Source organism: Centruroides vittatus, unplaced genomic scaffold (assembly GCF_030686945.1).
Source record: "Centruroides vittatus isolate TY-2023 unplaced genomic scaffold, ASM3068694v2 contig_651, whole genome shotgun sequence".
Classification (NCBI taxonomy): Eukaryota; Metazoa; Arthropoda; class Arachnida; order Scorpiones; family Buthidae; genus Centruroides; species Centruroides vittatus.
Genome location: NW_027122405.1, coordinates 1,153,050 through 1,172,639, shown reverse-complemented (window position 1 = coordinate 1,172,639; position 19,590 = coordinate 1,153,050). Strand labels below are relative to the sequence as shown.

The 19,590-nt window shown below is 28.3% G+C and overlaps 1 protein-coding gene across 3 annotated transcripts; it reads left to right on the top strand.

Moving 5' to 3' along the window:
• Positions 1 to 42: 42 nt before the first annotated feature.
• On the top strand, positions 43 to 18,456 carry Sld5 (DNA replication complex GINS protein Sld5). Of its 3 annotated transcripts, none has more exons than XM_067275918.1 (8): positions 43 to 252; positions 367 to 474; positions 1,773 to 1,922; positions 2,912 to 2,965; positions 3,119 to 3,204; positions 14,923 to 15,011; positions 15,147 to 15,237; positions 18,201 to 18,456. In XM_067275918.1, exons 2-8 carry the CDS (start codon positions 385 to 387, stop codon positions 18,298 to 18,300), a joined length of 660 nt encoding a protein of 219 aa, XP_067132019.1. In that variant the 5' UTR covers positions 43 to 252; positions 367 to 384; the 3' UTR covers positions 18,301 to 18,456. The 3 variants fall into 3 exon arrangements, with proteins under 3 accessions (XP_067132019.1, XP_067132017.1, XP_067132020.1); XM_067275916.1 differs by having other exon boundaries at positions 43 to 278; positions 18,201 to 18,455; XM_067275919.1 differs by having other exon boundaries at positions 239 to 252; positions 327 to 474.
• The last annotated feature ends 1,134 nt before the right edge of the window (positions 18,457 to 19,590 follow it).

Here is a 19,590-nt window from a genome sequence, read left to right as displayed (position 1 = left end):
ATCGGTAGGAGCGCTGATAACACGTTTGCGAAATCGTCAATGACGGTTTGGCGGCAAAATAGAAAAACTTGTTGTTTTCATTGTTTACCCGTTCTCTGCGTTATTTAAAAGTTATTTAAACTTAAATAATCTCCATTACAAACGGAACAAGAAAGTTTAAATTTGAATCGAAATGAAAACAATCTAGTTATTCTACAATACAAGTTTTATTGGTTAAAGGAATAAGACACGTTGAGATATTCGTTAACAGTTGTAAGTAACGCAGGCTTAATTATTAAGTATATTTAATATAAGAATTTTAAGTCGTATTTAATTTTTATTAATAGTATAATAATGCTTGAATATATATATATTTAACAACATAAGCGAATTTGGAAGTTAAAAATGGATGGAGATTCTCTTGAGTTTATGGAAGAAGGTGAAAATCAAGAGGAATTAACAACACCTGGTGCAGTACTACAGAAATTAGAAGAGGTATTATTTGTGTCTTCATAAATTAAAAATAAAGTTAAAATCTGATAGGTTGAATTGCTAAGTAATTAAGTTACAGGCTTTTAGATCATTTCACTTAATTTGAACTTTAACAATGTAATGTAGAATTTTAAAAATTGTATATGTGCAAGTAAACAATTTGAAAAATCTGATGTATGTATATAAGCAGCACTATAGTGGTACTAGGGTGTATCGGGCACCACTCTGGTACTTTTTCTTTAAGCAAGGCCTTGCCATTTAACTAAGTTTCACAAAACCTTTCACACTTATTTTTCTAGCAGTGTTAATCCATTAGAGAGGAGAACAAATGTTTTCGGCCATTTTAATTGGCCTTCTTCAGATTGAATCTTTGTAATAAACAATGACATCATAAGAAAGAAGAAACTTCTATAAACAATGACGTCATCCGAATATTTGCCAACGGACATTCCAATGTTATTCAACTTGAAGAAGGCCATTTAAAACGGCCAAAAACGTTTGTTCTCCTATCTTATGGATTAAAACTGCTAGAAAAATAAGTGTGAAAAGTTTTGTGAAACTTAGTTTATGAAGTTCTAGTTTTCCATACATGCACTTGCCCTTTAACTTTGTGAACATCTAGGTTGAGCTTTAGATTATGTATCTTGGCTATAAAAAAAAAAACTGAGAAAGTTACTTCTTACACAGTTTTTTGTGTAGATTATGAATATTTGGGTAATTTTTGACACATTTAAGCCATTTTGCAGATATTGTGCCACAAAATTGCACTTTGCCCACATAAAACTACATAGATAGTGGTCCTGCCATAAACAGTGATGATTCAAACTCAGGGTGCCAGTTAGCACCTTGGCACTTTTTAATTTACAACTTGTATTTAAGATATATTAGAATTGAAGTCTATTATGCAAAATTTGAGAAATTTTGATATCAGAATTAAAATTTAAAAGAAAAGAAATTGTTAAATAGTAGAGAACTTACAAGTAATCAATGTTAGATAATTTTTTTTGCAAAATCAATTATTACTTTTAATTTTAAATTTTATCATTTATGATTGAAAGAGTAAAAAACTTGGCACAACAGTAATAATAATCAAAAAGAACAAAATTACCTGTTTTAGAAAAACAAACATATTTTAGTCTCATATCAGGTCACTTCAGCATACATATAAATAATAAATTAAAATATTTTTAAAATTAACAATTCTGTAGAGAATTTTAAAACAAAAATGTTTGTAAGTTCTGAGTATTCAATTCTTAGAACTAAAATCTAAGTATTCTAATCAATTATTATTTGTGATAAAGGTATGGTTGAATGAAAGTCTTGCTCCTGAACTTTTACCATATGAAAGTGAATTAGTTGATTGTATGCTGGATCAAGTACAGCATATGGAAGAAAATCTTCTTAAAAGTTCTAAAAAAGCTGATTTCCGTATAATGATTCATAAAATGGAGGTAAAATTTAATTTAGCATCTGTAATTATAGTCTCAAAACTATAAAATATAAAAGTAAATAAAGTGAGTGATCGGTTAACGAGCATAATTCATTCAAAGACAATGTTTGCTACTTGAATTGTTCATTAACCGATTATCAATTTACCATAGATTTTTATGGGAATTTGATTAATTTGTTCTGGAGACTCCAAAAAATAAATAAAATATTATATAATTTCTTAATATGTTTATTTATATCTAATAATAAACTAAAAACAATCTCTCCGTTTTTTTCGTGGATGGTACATCTTTGTTTCTCAGATGTGATTTTCATTACTCCTTTATTTACTTGAGTCTTTTTGATGAAATCTGTCTTAGCTAAGATTGTGCCTACTGTAAACCTGTTGAAGCCATACTGCACAGCAACGTCAGACATCTTCTGTTCACTCTCTACTTTGACTATTATTTCTTGCTTAGTTTCTATAATGAACACAGTTCTTGACACTCCACTCTTTTTAGGCCCCATAATATTATCAGTTTTCTTAAATAAAAAGTTCAAAAAAGCATGTACAAAGATTCTGAGAACATAAATCAACCAGTGCAAAAAAGGTTATGTGGGCAACTGTGAAAGTCTAGTTTCATAAACTGTTCATAGATGCCAGTAAAATATAGTTTTATAAATCTTAAATGCAGTATCTCTTGTTTTTGTGTTTGTTCTGTGAGGTGTTCGTTATCCAAACATAAAACTCATTCATGAAAGTATCTGTTGTCCGAACTGTTCGTTAACTGATCATCCACTGTATTAAAATATTCATTGTTATCAAGAAGCAAACATTTATTGTCCAAATATAAGTTGTAATTTTATGATAAATGTTGTTTAATTTTAAGTATCATTAATAAATTTAATTATCTTTTATTACTTACTTTATAATAAACACAATGGATATATTTATTAAAATTATGAATTAATTGTTCATTCTGTTTAATTATTTCTATTTTGTAATATTCAGTTGACTCGCATAAGTTACATCATAAATAATTATTTAAGAATTCGATTAAAGAAAGTAAGTATTACTATAAAATTTTTATTTTGATTTTGACTGTAATATTTAATGTTTATGAGTTACAGTAAATACTAATTTTGTTGTTGTATGTATCATTTCTCACTAAATTATATGCGTTAAAGTAATAAATGCATCAAACAATTTATTTTATAGATTGAAAAATATGGAGCACACTATTTAGAAGAGGTTAAAAAGAGACCTGATTTAATGTCTTTAAATGAACAAAGATTTGCAAAAAGGTAATTTGTTTCATTCAAAATTTTATAACAACACTTTTTTGTTGGAAGGAGCTTAATATTGCTGTACAGAACTTATCATCCTGAAACACAACGTGATTGATTATACAGACTTTATTATCTGACTGACTATACACACTTCATTATTTCAAAACTCCACAAAATATAAACAATGGAGTTGTGTGTTCTGTTTTTCGTATTTATTAGTGGAATTAAAAACTTTCTAAAATGCATAGAAAGCTGCTTCAACTGCTTTGAATTCAATGATTTGTTTTCAAGAAGGCTTCTGGAAACATAAGAGTAAAACCTTCATATAACATCTGTTTTACATTCCATTATGCAAACTTTTTCATTAACCATCTACATCAACTGATGAAAAAAGATGTGACAAGATCATAGAATAAGAAATCCTAAATTTTTGAATCTCTTAAGAAATGAAAAAGACTTTAAAAGCCCATAGGATAGAAAGTGATACAGGATTCCAATCTTTAACAAGAGAGAGAAAAGAATTAGAATACATACATTGGCCACTCAGATATTAAAAATCAGATCAAAGAACATATTAATGATAAATGGAGAAAATATCTGCACCTTCCTAGCATACAATGCCTTAGTCTGTAAATGTTATCTCTTAGAATAAGTTGTCTCTTCTAGAATATGTGAAAATAGGAGATAATTATCTATGTCATACTTGTTTCGGAAATTGACAAGTTTCCATAGCAAAAGTGATCATTTCCAGAAGCCTTCCTGAAGCTAGATTGTTGAACACAAAAGTGCTTGAAACAACTTTGTGTATTTTTAATATTTTTAAATGGTTTTTAATTCCATTATAACATTTTAGTATTTTCTATCTTTTTTAAATATTTTTAATAATTCAATTTGATTAAAATAATAATAATATTAATAAAAATTAATGATGTTATGAAATTCATTCGATAGTAAACTGGAGAAAATGTAACATACTGTACTTGAATAAAAACAACTTGTAAACTCTAGCAACAAAATTTATTAAAACAAAAACATTTTCTACCCAATTGATGGATCTGCTTCAGTAGTCAGTCTGAATAAATTAAATGATTCTATTCAAATGAATTTGAGGTTTAAAATGAGAAACAAACAATAATGGTTGAATACATGATTTTAATATATTATTATTATAAAATAAATTAGCCTTTCATCAGGTGTGACCCATATTTTAACATGAGAAGCAGTGGCATGATGTCCATAGAAACTGTGGAAGCACTGCTTCCCTTGTATTTTCTAAAGTATAAATACATATTATGTGATTATTTTCATATTTTAACGTACTTTGAATTACTTAAAATTAATATTTTATTATAACTGCATTATGTATTTTATTATAAATTTCTACACATGAAAACCAATGATAAGATTGCTATTGTATATTCAAATATAAATTTGTATATGCATACAAAGTATTTTCAATGGAAGCACTATATTGTCGAATATGGGACAGCTTCCACGGTGAAATATTTGAATCGTGTAAAGCATCCAGATTATAGGTATTTGCGCATGTGCTTTACAGAGCACAACCTCTCACGGTTCAGCCAGTGGATGCTACACACCAAAATATCGTATAACGCTTTTAATGATTCTATCCATCAGACACTCGTAAGGAACTATTTGACTAAGTGGATTGTTTTAAGATTAAAAAGTAAAGAATATTCAATGTTATTTTTATGTATATTCCTTTACAAACCTATATTTAATTATAATTATATTGATAGATTTTCAGACAAAATTTTTAGAATTTTTATCACTTCTAGATGTTAATAATTTTAAATATTATGAAAAACAATTTTCCAAAGCGTGTTTTAATTCTTTAAATTAAGTAAATTTTATGGAAAATTTTTCATTTATACAAATTATGTAGTGAATTGCAATATTTATACCGTATAACTTGGTTATAACATCATCGGATGTAACAACAACCCTAATGTAACGTCAAATTTTTATCAGTCCCGCAACTTTACTATACTAGATAATGTTAAAAAACCCGCTTGTAACGACATAAAACTCTGTTTTAACGTCATATTTGAAGCACTCCCAAATTTACAAAATTAGATTAGAAATTTTATTTCACAAAGAAAATACTACGTGTTTAGTCCTAGGGTCTAGAACGACTGTGGGTGGTACTCTCACCACCTGACTTCAGTGGGGTGAGGTTTGCTACTTTTAACGACGTGACGATCGGTTATTATGTACTCATTTTCAAATTACTTTATGCTAAATTGTTAAATATTCTATTATTTTTAATATAACATATTACATTAAATAGATTATAAAGAAATAATTAAATTATTTTTAATTGGCATACATTAGTTTAAGCTTTTGTTGCCTTTTGATTCGACATTATTCTCAAAACCGGAAGTTCCGCCATTATTGAAATTTATGACAAATAGAAATTTTTTATAAAAGGTAATTTTTGAAATTTTTAATTACATCGATGTAAACTTAAACATAATAATGTAAATAAAGTTGATTTAAACATGTAGTTTGCATTTTTATACATATGATAATAAATTTATTATGATAATAATAGACTTTGCAGATAACGACACTCAGTTATAACGTCAAAAAATTGCTGGTCCCATGGATGACATTATAAATGAGTTGGACTGTATTTATGTCCAGACTATATTGGCAAGTCACTCTTAGACATAAAATATATTATAATTAATGATGATTCCGAACAAAGCTGTATTAAACAAATTGTATGATTTAATATTATTAATTTTTATGGTACCATCCACCACACACTGTCCATACCACCACATCCACCATACCATGTCTGTTGAGCTCAGTTTTTCAACCACGAAGCAAATTGTTGCATTTGCAAAGAACACTCAGTCAGAGGAAAGATAGTCGTCACTAACATTGCTTTCAATAGAAAAAGAGCTTATTAAATACTTTAATGGAATCAATGATGAGTGATTTTTATGATAAAGTAATTAACGACTTTGTCAAAAAAATCACCGAGTAGAGCTAGTTTATAAAAAATAATAAAACAAGTTCTTAAATCTTTGTTTTATATCAATGTATCTATTTTAGAAGTAAAATAAATAAACTGTTTATTTTTGTCATTTCCAGTATTTATTTAAAATTTTTATGGAAACACAGCTTCCCTATCATCAAATGTCACTGAACACCTGATGAGCAGACACAACCTGTCTGACAGACAGCAGGGCTCAGGACACCTTGAAACCTCAAGAAATGCAAAAACATTTGGAGTTTTTTCTGTATGTATGGATGTTAATGTGTATATGTGGGGAGGGCATGATTCTGTTTATCCTGTTTGAAGCTTAATAACTCCTGTGCTTTTTGTTGAAAATTTCTGAAATTTTGCAAGGAGGTTGTTAATTAGGGGGATTGATGCTATTAAATTTTGGTGATTAAAGATCAAGAGGATGGGGAGATAAGAGGGTCGTGTATCTCCAGTAGGATTGGACTTAATGACAATTTTACTTAGCATTTACAATTTTTTATGAAAGTTATCCCTACCCTGAAAATTAAGCTTTATGCCATTTTATAATAGTTAAAAATATAAAAAGTTTTTTTAATAAAATACCATAACAAATGACATGCAGTTTTAAATGTTACCAGGAAAGCTAAGCAACTTGTTGCTGGAATTTTTAATTCTTAATGTTACTAATAAAAGTAAGGTAAAAAGATTAAAAATAAAAGAAAAAATGAAAGAATTAAATCTTTTCCACACATTCATCATAACACAAGCAGGTAGAATACATAATGATAAAGGGTTATATGTTTTTCTTCTGAAAAAAACAACTGTTTTCTTAAACCAAAACACTCCTTACTCCTGTATTATTTAGTGCACTCATCCCTTTGAAAATACTCCACCCCTTCAGGCTCTTGCTGATCACTTGCACTTGGAATTGGTGCTGTATGTAAGAAAAAAATACCATACTCAGAATGGGGTTGCACCTGACAAAAGGTTAATAATAAAATTAAAAATTCAAACAATATATAAATAGAAAATAAAATTAAGATGCAAAATATATGTGGGAGGAATGTGTTAAAGGTCAACCTTCATACAGTAACCTCTAGCTGTTGTTAAAGGATCTGTCATGTAAATTAATGAATCACTGCATTAAATTTACTTTGAAGAATTCCAAGACTTTCAGATGTTTTGAGTTGTGGGTTTCAGTTACAGGTCATTTTAGTTTAGCATCATTTCATTGTAGTTAATAATAGAGTTTTCAATGAGAGTTTTCATTGCATAAACAGAGAGAGAGTGGTGTTAATTCTACCTTTGTGTACTTCGTTTGTGCTATTGTTACATTGCCTACGTTGTTGTTTCTTACCACTTGTGCATCTTGTAAATGAAAGGAAAAAATTTTTAAATGATTTTTTTTTATCTGCTTTACTTTTTTTAACACTATTCTGTCTCCACATGCAATGGAAACCAAATAGTGAAGTGTAGTGTGATGATGCTAAATAATATGACTTATAACTGAAACCCAGTGGCATGCCGTGACATTTGATGAAGGGAAACTGTGTTTCTGTAAGAAGCTGACTTTCAGGGGCAATCAGGTAATTGCACGTCAGTGATGGTTTAGGGTCCATTTGTATTTGTTTGTTCGATCAGCCAGTAAAAACCATAGACTTCTCTAAGTGTATTTTAATAGATTATCCAACGTACTTAATAAATAAACAAGTTTAATATAATTACCTCTGTTATTAGGTTCAATAGATTCCCTATACCCTCTAAATGCCAATTCTCGCTTTGATAAAAAACATAAAACATCTATTCATTTAGATATATCTATTAGCCATAACTATCTTGTTGTAATTTTTAATATTTATTTTATATTATTTACTAATGTTAAATTCTATTCTGCTTTGATTTCCAAATTGCTTCAATTTTATGAAAGAATCAATGTGGCATTTACAATTATTGTGTCTTGCCAACATTACTGAAATTATTTAAATCATCAAAGCCATTCTTATTCTACACACTAATTTCATTTGAAAATAGTAGGCCAGGTCAACAAAACAATTTTTGCATTTTTATGCATCCATAAAAAGCCAAAGTCTTCATAAATTTTATCATGAAAATAAAAAATCTAAAAAAATTTTTTTGTTGAAGTATTTATATTTAATTTAGGCATTGGTCTTTCTCTTTTAATAATGTTTTCTTTTTCATTGTATGGCCTTGATCCAAAACTTTTTCAAAATAAATTTTCAATATTACAATTACATTCTGAATCACTAGGCTAAAATCTATATAAATAAAAATGTAAATGTTTGTTTGTTCAAAATCTTAAATCTCTGAAAGTTCTTCACCGATTGCTTTGAAATTTTGACACAACATTGCGTTCGAATATGCGCGTGTTTTTATATACCTACTATTATATAGATGTCACACGAAATCCCCCTGCGGGGGAGAGGGACAGGATTAAGGCTTATTGTGAATAACTCAGCTTCTATTATACTATTTTAGATGCAGATTTTTGCATTTTTGATTGCATTTTAATAGGATAAGTCACGAGAATGTACACTAAGAAGGGACTTTTCGAAATTCCCCCCCTCCACAGAGGAGAGGGAAAGGATTAAGGCTCATCCTAAAGAACTCAGCTTCTACTGTACTATTTTAGATGCAATTCTTTATTTTTAACTTTGTTTTAGTAGGGTACCACGTGGGGATGAAAGAAGTGTATTCCTTAACAATGGAAGTGTTAACAATTGAAGTGTTAAGAGAAAGCGACGTGCAAGATTTACAGGTGCAGATGCAATTTTTTGCATTTTTATGGGAAATTGAACATATTTTTAGACCCATCTAAAAATTCTCTAATTAGTCTGGAAATGCGGGGACCTAATTCTTGCATTCTGTAAAAACGGGTAAGATTGGTTATAATGTAATACAGGTACTCCTCACTTTACGACCTATCTGTTTAATGACCTCTTGTACTTACGACCAATCAAGTTTCGACCTGCAATTCGGGGAATCCCCTTTCTCAGCTTGAGTGTCGATCAGTGGCGAATGGTGACATGCACACTAAGCATACTATTATAGGCTTGCGTGTACTATAATTGTCTTATAGTACTATAATAGGCTAATAGCATACTATAATAGACTTTTCATGAATAAATTTGAAGTTTGTTGCATAATTTGTATAATTTTACAACGATCCTATATTCCCAGTACAAGCTCCTTGCTTATCGACCAATTTGTTTAATGACATAGTCATCAGAACAGAACTCAGTCATAAAGTGAGAAACACCTGTAATCTTAATCTTTGCTATTGCTACTTTTTGTCCGAGAAACTCTGGGCTTATCTGCTAGTTAGAAATAAAATTATAAAAACTTACTTGGTGAAATAAAATGTGTGGTGGATATACATACCTGGTACAAAATATTCTTCAATTGTATGAATATACTTTTAAAAAAAATTATAATTAAATATAGCTTTGTAAAGAAGTGTACATAAAAAATAATATAAAATCTTTACTTTTTAAATCTTAAAACAATCCCCTTAGTCAAATAGCTCCCTACGAGTGACTAATGCATGGAATCAGAGACGGTCCTGGTAGGTGTGCAGTGCATGCATGCATGTGGGCGGCCATATCCCCAGGCCAATACTGGACAATGTCAAATGCCTCTTTTGTTGCATCACTAGTATATCTCAAAGGATGCAATAGGATGGTTGTAAATTTTAAATGTTTCTCACCGTAACTGTAAAAATCTAAATATGTTAAGCTTAATAGATTGTCCGTCATTTGTTTTCTAACTAATTCGTTTTAGGACCAGGTGTTCATGGAAATTTCCAAAATTTAGTCACTCTCATTGAACTGGAAAAATTTCTGTCTTTATTACATCTAATATTATGATGACATTGTACTCGGCTAGAAATTGGTTCAGTTAAGCTTTTGTTTAAGTAAAATTTCTGCTTTTTCAGCAGGGTTTTATGTCCCTAATTCCCTAATCTCTTAATTATTTAACTTATTTCTACTTATTCTTAAGTAGAAATAAGTTGAAACTGATTACTTTGTATTTGAATATTTGTAGTCTTGGGAAAGAAATTTTTATGACAACAGATACATAAATCGTAAATTTAAGGAAATTAAATTATTAAATTTGTACCTTGTGCATCTCATTCATTAAATTTAGTTGTAAATGATGCTGCCAAAATAACAGTTGATTTTTTAACATTGTACAATAATTTTAGGTTTTTTTCTGCATCCCCTTATAGATGGAACATATTAAATCATAATATCACTGGTTTAACATTGAAATCTGTAAGTAATACAAGATGGGAGAGCAGAATAAATATATCAAATATTTTAATGGATTTTTTTAAACTCCTGTCAACTATACAGAATTATCATAAAAACATACCAGTAAACTCATATCAGTTTGGTTGTTATAAATCTACTCACAATTCACATAATGGGGTGAGGGTGGCCAAATATCTAGCAGGCAGGCAGCTAACAGCCCAGAACCGGTTCTGGATAGAATCATTGGAAGTGTTTTGGTGTGTAGCTTCCACCAGCAAACCACCTGAGATGGTGCAGCTAAACCACCTGAGATTGAAACCACTCTGTAAAGTGCATGCTCAAATGCCTATAATCTGGCTGCTTTACACCATTCAGTTATTTTTGCCATGGAAGCTGACCTGGTTTCAACAATACGGTGCTTCCATTCCACTACTGATATTTGAATATACAATAGCAATCTTATCGTTTTTTTCATGTGTGGTATAGAAATTTGTAATAACATATATAATGTGGTTATAATAAAATATTAATTTTAATTAATTCAAAGTACATTAAAATATGAAAATAATCACACAATATGTATTTATATTTTAGAAAATACAAGGGAAGTGGCACTTCCACTGCTTCCAAGGATGGTACGCCATTGCTGAAACCCACAACTCATACATCTTGGAGTCTTGGAAATCTACAAAGAAATTTAGCACAGATGTATTAATTACTGTGATGTGGATACTTTAGAAACAGCATGGAGGTTTCTATATGAAACACATTCATTTTGCATGTTAATTTTATTTAGCATTTTTACTTTCTATTTATATATGGCTTAAATTTTTAATTTATTATTAATTTATTTTTTAATAATATTATATTGTAATCACATATTCAACTCTTATTGATTTTTCTTTTTAAATCTCAATTACATTTGAATAGAATTGTTTGATTTTTATTAAGATTGACAGATCTCCTTCAGTTGTCAATTATATCAAAAACATTTTTATTTCAATTAGTTTTATTTCTGGAGTTTTGTGCATATTCTGACTAAAAAAAAGAACTAAATTTGTATATAATAATTGGAAAGATTGAAGTTATTAAGATTGTAATGTATATAAATAATATATACACTCAAACCTGTTTTTGTGCGGTCTTTTGCGATTTGTTTTGTGTGATTTTTTGTGTGTGGTATATGAATTTCAATCAAATTGCTATACTGCACAAAAATAATTGCACAAAACACATTGCACATATAAAAAATCGCACAAAAAAGGGCCGCACAAAAACAGGTTTGAGTGTATTCTATATCAGTCAGTCTTACATATTTTTCACATGTTTTTGTTCATAAAATTTACATGATTACATGATGCAGGATATTAATTTATATGTAATTGTATTTACATTAGATTTATTTAAATAAAAATAATTCAGGTCATTAAAAGTTTAGGCACTGAAAGTTGTTTAAGTTAGAGTAACTTGCAAATGATCTTATACTTGAGAGTCATTGAACAGAGCAAGGGATAAGGGATGGTGCACTATCTTTCATGAGTATGGCATCTTGAAGGCTTTGTTGAAGCTCTGAGATCAAAAAGTCATTAGCGTGTTAAGATACTGTTTTCCAATAATGGAACAAGTTCAGAACTTCAGATGCATAACTCCAACACCACCTATCGGTGACTTTTGTATGAAAAAGTTTTATTTAATAAATGGTGAGCACATCATCTGAAATAGTCATTGTCCAAATATTATTTTATTTTGACCAGTAGAACAATCTCCAGCACCCTCTGAGTTGGGGAAGTTTAATTTCAACAATCCTGTATGTGATGCAAGTGACTGAGGAGTTAATGATAATATCAGAAATAAGTATAATTATAGTAACATTAAAAAAATTCTATTAGAAGTAAAAAGATTTGATTTAAATCTGTACTTTTTAGTTTGTTTAATGTTGTTCGTGCTTAATTTATGTTTAAAATAGCAGGCAGACTTGGCATTTTCCAGGTTAAAAAGGAAACTTTTAATATTGTTTTTCCACTGTTTAATATTGACATACAAGAATTATCTACATTTGAATGCAGTACATTCAGATGTAGATGATTCATCATTTAATAATCATAGAAACATGAATCACAATTTTGAGTTCTATTTTGCATAAGAAATTATCAAATTCTTAGTCCCCAATATCTCCAAGTTATGAACAGCGGGATGTATGTACAGTACATTGGAATAGGAATAGGACTATCCCATTGATTATATTTTGGTTCATTTTAATGAATAACTAAGCAGAAGTGCCATTTTAGTAATTTTAAATCATACCATTACATTTTGTTTCAGCTCTATACACATTTCTCCTTTAATTTCTATAGTGGACAAACCAAAACCCACATACACAAGGAGATTGATGACATTCAGGCACTGATTTTGAAATATAAATGACTAAAACTAACTTCTAAGAAATTCAGTAGATAAGTAAAATTTTTTATCAAACTTTACATTAATAATATTTTTTTTTACATAAGTTTAATAAACAAAACAATACTGTAACCTTATATATTATTTGAAGGGAAAGAAAGATGATTTTAAACTTTTTATTTATTAAATAAAATAGCAAAATAAGATGGTGGATGATGTTATTTAACATTTAATAAATGTAAAATACAGAGCATTCACAAAAGATAAAACCTTTGTCATTGCCTTTTCCTTTCTGTCATTGCACACCATCAGTAGTCCATCGAAATTTACAAAATTATGGAGACTACTGATGGTGTGCAATGACAGAAAGGAAAAGGCAACGACAAAGGTTTTATCTTTTGTGAATGCTCTGTATTTTACATTTATTAAATTTTTATTTATTGTTTATCTACAGGTTTTAATTGTTTTACAGTGAATGTTAGAGTCAATAAAACCCAAATTTTAATTACATAGTCTTATTTACTTCTGTGCTTAATGTTATCACTTAGTTATTGTTATCAACATAGGGTAGGTGAGTTACAAAATTATTACAATAAGCAACTTCTACTGTATTCTTTTTATTTAATTTCTAGTATAATGCAATTTTTAAACAAATACTATTAATATAATTGCTAGTAATCTAAAACAAGAAAATCTTTAGTTTTTAATTAATTTATATCACCAATATTTTAATAAATCAAACTGTACTGCATTTATAAATCTTAAGATTTTGACATCAGATTTTGTCACTGTATTTATTCTAATAAACAGCATGCTAACTATAATTTTCTTCAGCTTGTAACTCACTATTTATTAGAGGGTGGGTATTATTTCTATTCTTTGGAAATTGGGTGCAATTATTATTCAAGGGCAACTATCAATGAAATAAATTCATAATGTTTTCACTTTATCATTATTATAACAACAATGCAACATGCAACACACACTTTATCGTCTATATAATCAAGATGGGTTGATGATGATAATAAGTGCAGAGCCCAAACAGTTAGGAGTTGAAAGTTGAAATTTGGTATAAAGTTAGGGTATGTCACAAGAATGTACACTAGGAAGGGATTTTTCGAAATTCCCTCGCAGGAGAGAAGAGGAATCGTATCTAAAATAGTACAGCACAAACTGAGTTTTTTAGGATAAACTAGAAAAAACTCAGTTTGTACTGTACTATTTTAAATACAATTTTTTATTTTTAACTGTGTTTTAGTAGGGTACACCATGAGAATGCACCCTAATAAAAAATTTTTGGAAATTCCTCAATGGGGAAGAGATAGAGGGTTAAGGATTATCTTGAAGAACTTGGCTTCTATTGTACTATTTTAGATGCAGTTTTTGCGTTTTTGACTGCGTTTTAGTAGGGTATGCCATGAAATGCACATTAAGAAGGGATTTTTGGAAATTCAACTCTCCAAGGGAAAAAGAGGTGAGAATTAGTTTTAGTCAGTATACAGTGTAAATAATAAAGAAGGAAGGTAAATAGTGGCACATATAGTATACAGCACACATTTTGGAAATTAATAAATATTTTAATCATTTCCACTCTTCTAGTAACCCAAAAACAATAAATCCAAAATAAATGAATTTGAACGAATATTTGAATTCGTTCCAAATCCGAAATATAATGTTCCAAACAAGATTTTTTAGATTTTAGAATTTAAAATTAATCTTTTTATTCAAGTAAGGTTATCATCAAGTAAGTTAATTCTCCATTATAATGTGAATTAACTTACTTGTCTGAGCAATGCCGGGCTCATCTGGTAGTTTCAACATAAGGTAAGATTGATGATGTGGAATATAACATGCAATTTTTCAGTTTACCATAAGCTTTATCTTCCTCCAGTAAACAGTGTACTTACTATTAGAGAGTTTTATATGTAACTTTTCTAATTTTGCAGCTGTGCTGTTTATTAGAATAAATATATTTTTAAAATAGTTTGTTATTGTTAAATAAAATAATTTGTTTGATGAAATATTTCATTTACAAAAAATAACTTCTATTTTTTTCATTTTTAGTTATATTACCAGTATTAAAAATTATTTACATAATGTTATTTTGCAACATTTGCCATTGAACATGCAAAACTTGGATATGGCTGCTGTTGGTAAGCTAATTTAAAATTATTTGTCATTGTAGAGAATGCAATATGCAATTTTAATTGATAACCTCCACTTTAAATATGAAATAATAAACATGATAATATTAAAATTTGATAATTAACATTTTTATTTATATGTAGGTCAAAAACCTAATGTTGATAGTTATGTTTTTCTGGAAGCAAAACAAAATTGTAATGGAGTATTGTTAGAAGAAGATACAATTGAAGGAAGGTGAGTGATTTTAAATTATATATCAATAGTATTTTAAATTAAATTTATAGTCAGTGATTTATTCTACTGATTTAGCTGTTTTGTTTAATGTTGCTATAAATTGAGAAAATTAAATATTGAAATACAGTGGAACCTCGCTTAACAATCATAATTCGTTTCAGAGTCTTACTCGTAATGCAAAACACTCGTTAAGCGAAACAATTTTTCCCATAGAAATTAATGTAAAATACGATAATGCGTTCCATGCCGAAAAAATGCATAACGTTTGTTTTAAAAAAAAATTGTACAATATACACTGTTAAGGAGCATGAATCATCATCATCATCTGTTCTTCTAGTGTGGAATGAACCATCCTGGGATAAGAATTTGATTTGCAGAAACAAAAAAAAATCACAGCTAATATGTTTGATAAACACTCCAAATGATATGCCAAATTCTTGGGTTATGTAAAGGCTATAATTAAATATTAGAAATTAATTAATTTGACTAGAGGTAGGCAGTTATGTTTCCATCTCGTATTAAATTTAATAACTATAAATAGTTTATTTTTAATTCAGACATTTCTAAAATTTAATTTGGAATCGGTCCTTAAATTTAATGACCCAAGAATTTGGCATATCGTTTGGCGTGTTTATTATATAACGGGCTATGGTTGTTGATGTTTATAAGTAATATTTGTGAACACAAGTTTGGAAAAATATGTGATCACAAGCAACACTAAGATGCTAGCGGAATGAGTGCTAAACACAGACTGATGGACCATGCCGCATGCACACAATTCTGGATTTCCCCTCTCCTCATCACTCGTTATGCAAAACATCGCTTGTTAAGCGAGGCAAATTTTTTACAATTTGTTTTGCTCATTATGCGAAATACTCACTGTGCGAGGTGCTCATTAAGCGAAGTTTTACTGTAATATTTTTTAAGCTTTTAAAATAAAATACTAAAATATGAAAAAATAGCTAACAATAAAATAAAAAATTTTTATTTCAGTTAACAATTTAAATAATTTAGCATTGACATGTGTTGATTATGATGAGTTCTAAGATTTTGCATAATATTGACATTAAATGACTACAGCAGTGACTTTTGCTTTACATTTCTTCTTAAATTTGTACTTCCTTTGAGAAAAGCTTGATTTTCAGTGCTTGCATAGTAAATTTCATTTCTTGGCATTTTTATGCCAGAGAGAGGAAAGTACTTCTCATCATTCAAAATCAACTTTTTATTTCCAAAATTTCTTACAAGCCTTTGCATTGCGTTTGGAATTCTGCAAATTTTTCAGCAGTGTACTCGGGATTCTTCTTCTTTTTTTTCTTTATGCCTATCATCTTAAGTGTCTTCCCTATGTATGTTCAATGACAATTGAACCTTTTAGCTGCTTCCATCTAGCTAACTGTACCATTGTTGTCAAACATTTGTTGTAAGGCTCTTTGGTTTTTAGCATTTGTGACAATCAGCTTTCTTCCACTTCCTGGCCTTGTTTTCTACATTCCAGATATTTCATACTTATTAGAAATATTGTATGCAGTTGATTTGCTATGGCTTTCAGCTAAAAAATGCTTCATTACCAAATTTTTTGAGTAATTTGCTTTATTTTTGTACATTTATACAACATGATCTCTTAATATATCCTCTTTTAAAGCCATTTTTCTGAACTGACTCACAAATGTTTAAAAACTTCACTTGCTATAACTGAGCATGTGTAATGATGCAATTTTTGGGATAAAGATTTAAAAATTATCTTTTAGAGTTCAAAAGTTATGATGCTTTAAAGTCAGGCCAGATTTTTATCTCTCACTCCTTTAGTGGAATAAGTCTTTGTGAAAAAGTATTGCACTAACACATGAATCTCAATACTTTGGCCAGAAATTAACTATAAAAGTCAAAATTCCATTATATAATGAAGTAGGTTTTCCAAGGTATATGTTAAAAAATTGAGAAATTAGTTAGTTTATCTATTTTTACTTATGTAAATATGTTTGTGTAATTAAAATTAAGTATTCATGATAGGTTTACTTTCACAGAAAAGTCTTCTATGTGTTATTGCATACGTACTCACCATAGTTCTAACACTGTAATAAATAAGTATGTGATATAAATTGAAATCAATAAATAGACATTTTTTGGAAGAAACACTTTAACTGAAACAAATAATTTATGTTCTTAAGAGCAGTGACTCTTGGATTCTGTTAATTTAATTACATATAAAAAGCATTTTAAAATGAACAGGGTGTTAATTTTCACATATGACACATGAAATTTTGTCTGTTAAATCAAGGTTTTACTGTACAAATATTTTAAATTAAGCAAACATACATATAACTAGATTTAAAATTCAAATATTATACTTGGTTAAAGCTATGTTTTCTCATTAACAATATCCTAAGTAATAATTCCAAGTACAATAAGATTGTCTACATTAAGAAAGAAACAAAGATATAGTTAACAGACAAAGATATTTACTTATATTTAATGAAATTATGTTTTAATTAGATAAAAATTAGCTTAAAATGATTGTTGAACATGCTAATTTTATTTTGCTGTAATAGTTTAGAGAGAAAAAATAATTTTATTATTTAAAACATTATCTTAAGTATTGTGATGTTTCAATTTTTAATCAAAATAGGATGGCCTAAAAATTATTCCAGCAAGAATATTTAATTATTATTTCATAATAATTATAATAAAATAGTTTAAACCAGTTTGGAATGCTGTAAATTGTTTATTGAACATGGAGAATGCCAATTTGAACAATTTTTTGTAATCTTTGATGATATCTGCTATAAAATTCTCTACTTTGAAATGGTTAATGATTTTTCTGCCATCCTGTATTGCAGTTTTTAAAAAATAAATCAAATGTCTATATTTTAGCAGATATAAATTGAAAAATCATGCTATATGAAAAAATATGGTTAAAAATATGTTTAAATATTTTATTGAATATTATTTAAATTTTTCAGGGAAGAAGAAATTGTTGATTTAGAATTAGGATCTCAGCATTTAATGAAGTATAAACCCATTTCTCAATTAGTTAAAAATGGCTCAATTAATCTTATTTAAAGTATTTTTATAAATAATTACTTTCATGTTTTTGTGTAACTAATAATATTCTTATACTTTTATTGCTTGTCACTTATGATGATTACTTGTTTTTATATATTTAACTTTATATTTTTATAAATGTTTGATAAAATTAAAAGTAAAAAAATATATATTATTATTAAAATTTAGAATGAATTAATTTTTCTCCATACTGTTGAAATAATTACTAAAATCTCATTTATTAATTTTAAAAATTTTAATAAAAACAAAAAATTTTCAAAATAATTATTTATTATATCTCTTAATAATTTGTACAAATGTTAAAAAATATTAATATATAAGATGGATTATTCACACCTAGACACATTTTGGTTTACAATCATTTATTTTAAATTGGCACTGTAGACAACAAATTTAATTATACACTGTTTCAGTAATGTCTATTGTCCAACTTTTGAAGCTATCATTTTGTCAGTATCTAAAATGAGTTCCCCAAAAAAATTAATTTTTCAAAAACGGCATTATTAACACCGCTTTCTGGCCACAAAATAGCCTGTTCCAATTGTGGAACAGGATATTTTGTGGCCAGAAAGTGGTGTTAATTCTTCAGATATAAAGATTTTAGGCCAAATAAAATTTAAATATGGACATTTTATAAAAAGTTTAAAACTCATTCTTATATTTAAATAATTGCAAGATGACTTGAGAATCAAAGGAGTGATACTCATTTAACAATATAAAAATTATGAATACATAATACTCTCTTTTCACATAAAGCCATAAGCTAAGCACGCTAATAAAATAAAATGTTTTGAAATTATCTAACATTGATATAACCATCAAAAGAGATACTAAATAAAAAGGTTGCTAACACTATAAAGGTGGTAGGAGCTTAGCAAACATATAATTTATATTAACTACCGTATTTTACAGACTATAAAACGCTACGGACTATAAGACACACCTTAATTTTTAAGCAATTTTTTAAAAAAATACCTATAAGACGCACCTGAATTTTGGAGGCAGTTTTTCGTAGAAAAAAGTGCATCTTATAGTCCGTAAAATACGGTAAATATTTTTAAAATCTGTTTATAAACTGTTAATGATTTTCCTTGCAAGGTATGTGACAAGTTCATCTTCAGATACTAAGTCATCCTCATCAAAGTGCCACTGCCAAAGTAATGCCTGAGTAGAAGGCAATACTTTAGCAATGGCAGTGTGATTACTGCCCACCTGGAAACTTATTAATGATATAAATATAGCTTTTAACAAGCAATTATTTATTGTGATATCATCACAATGCCAGGC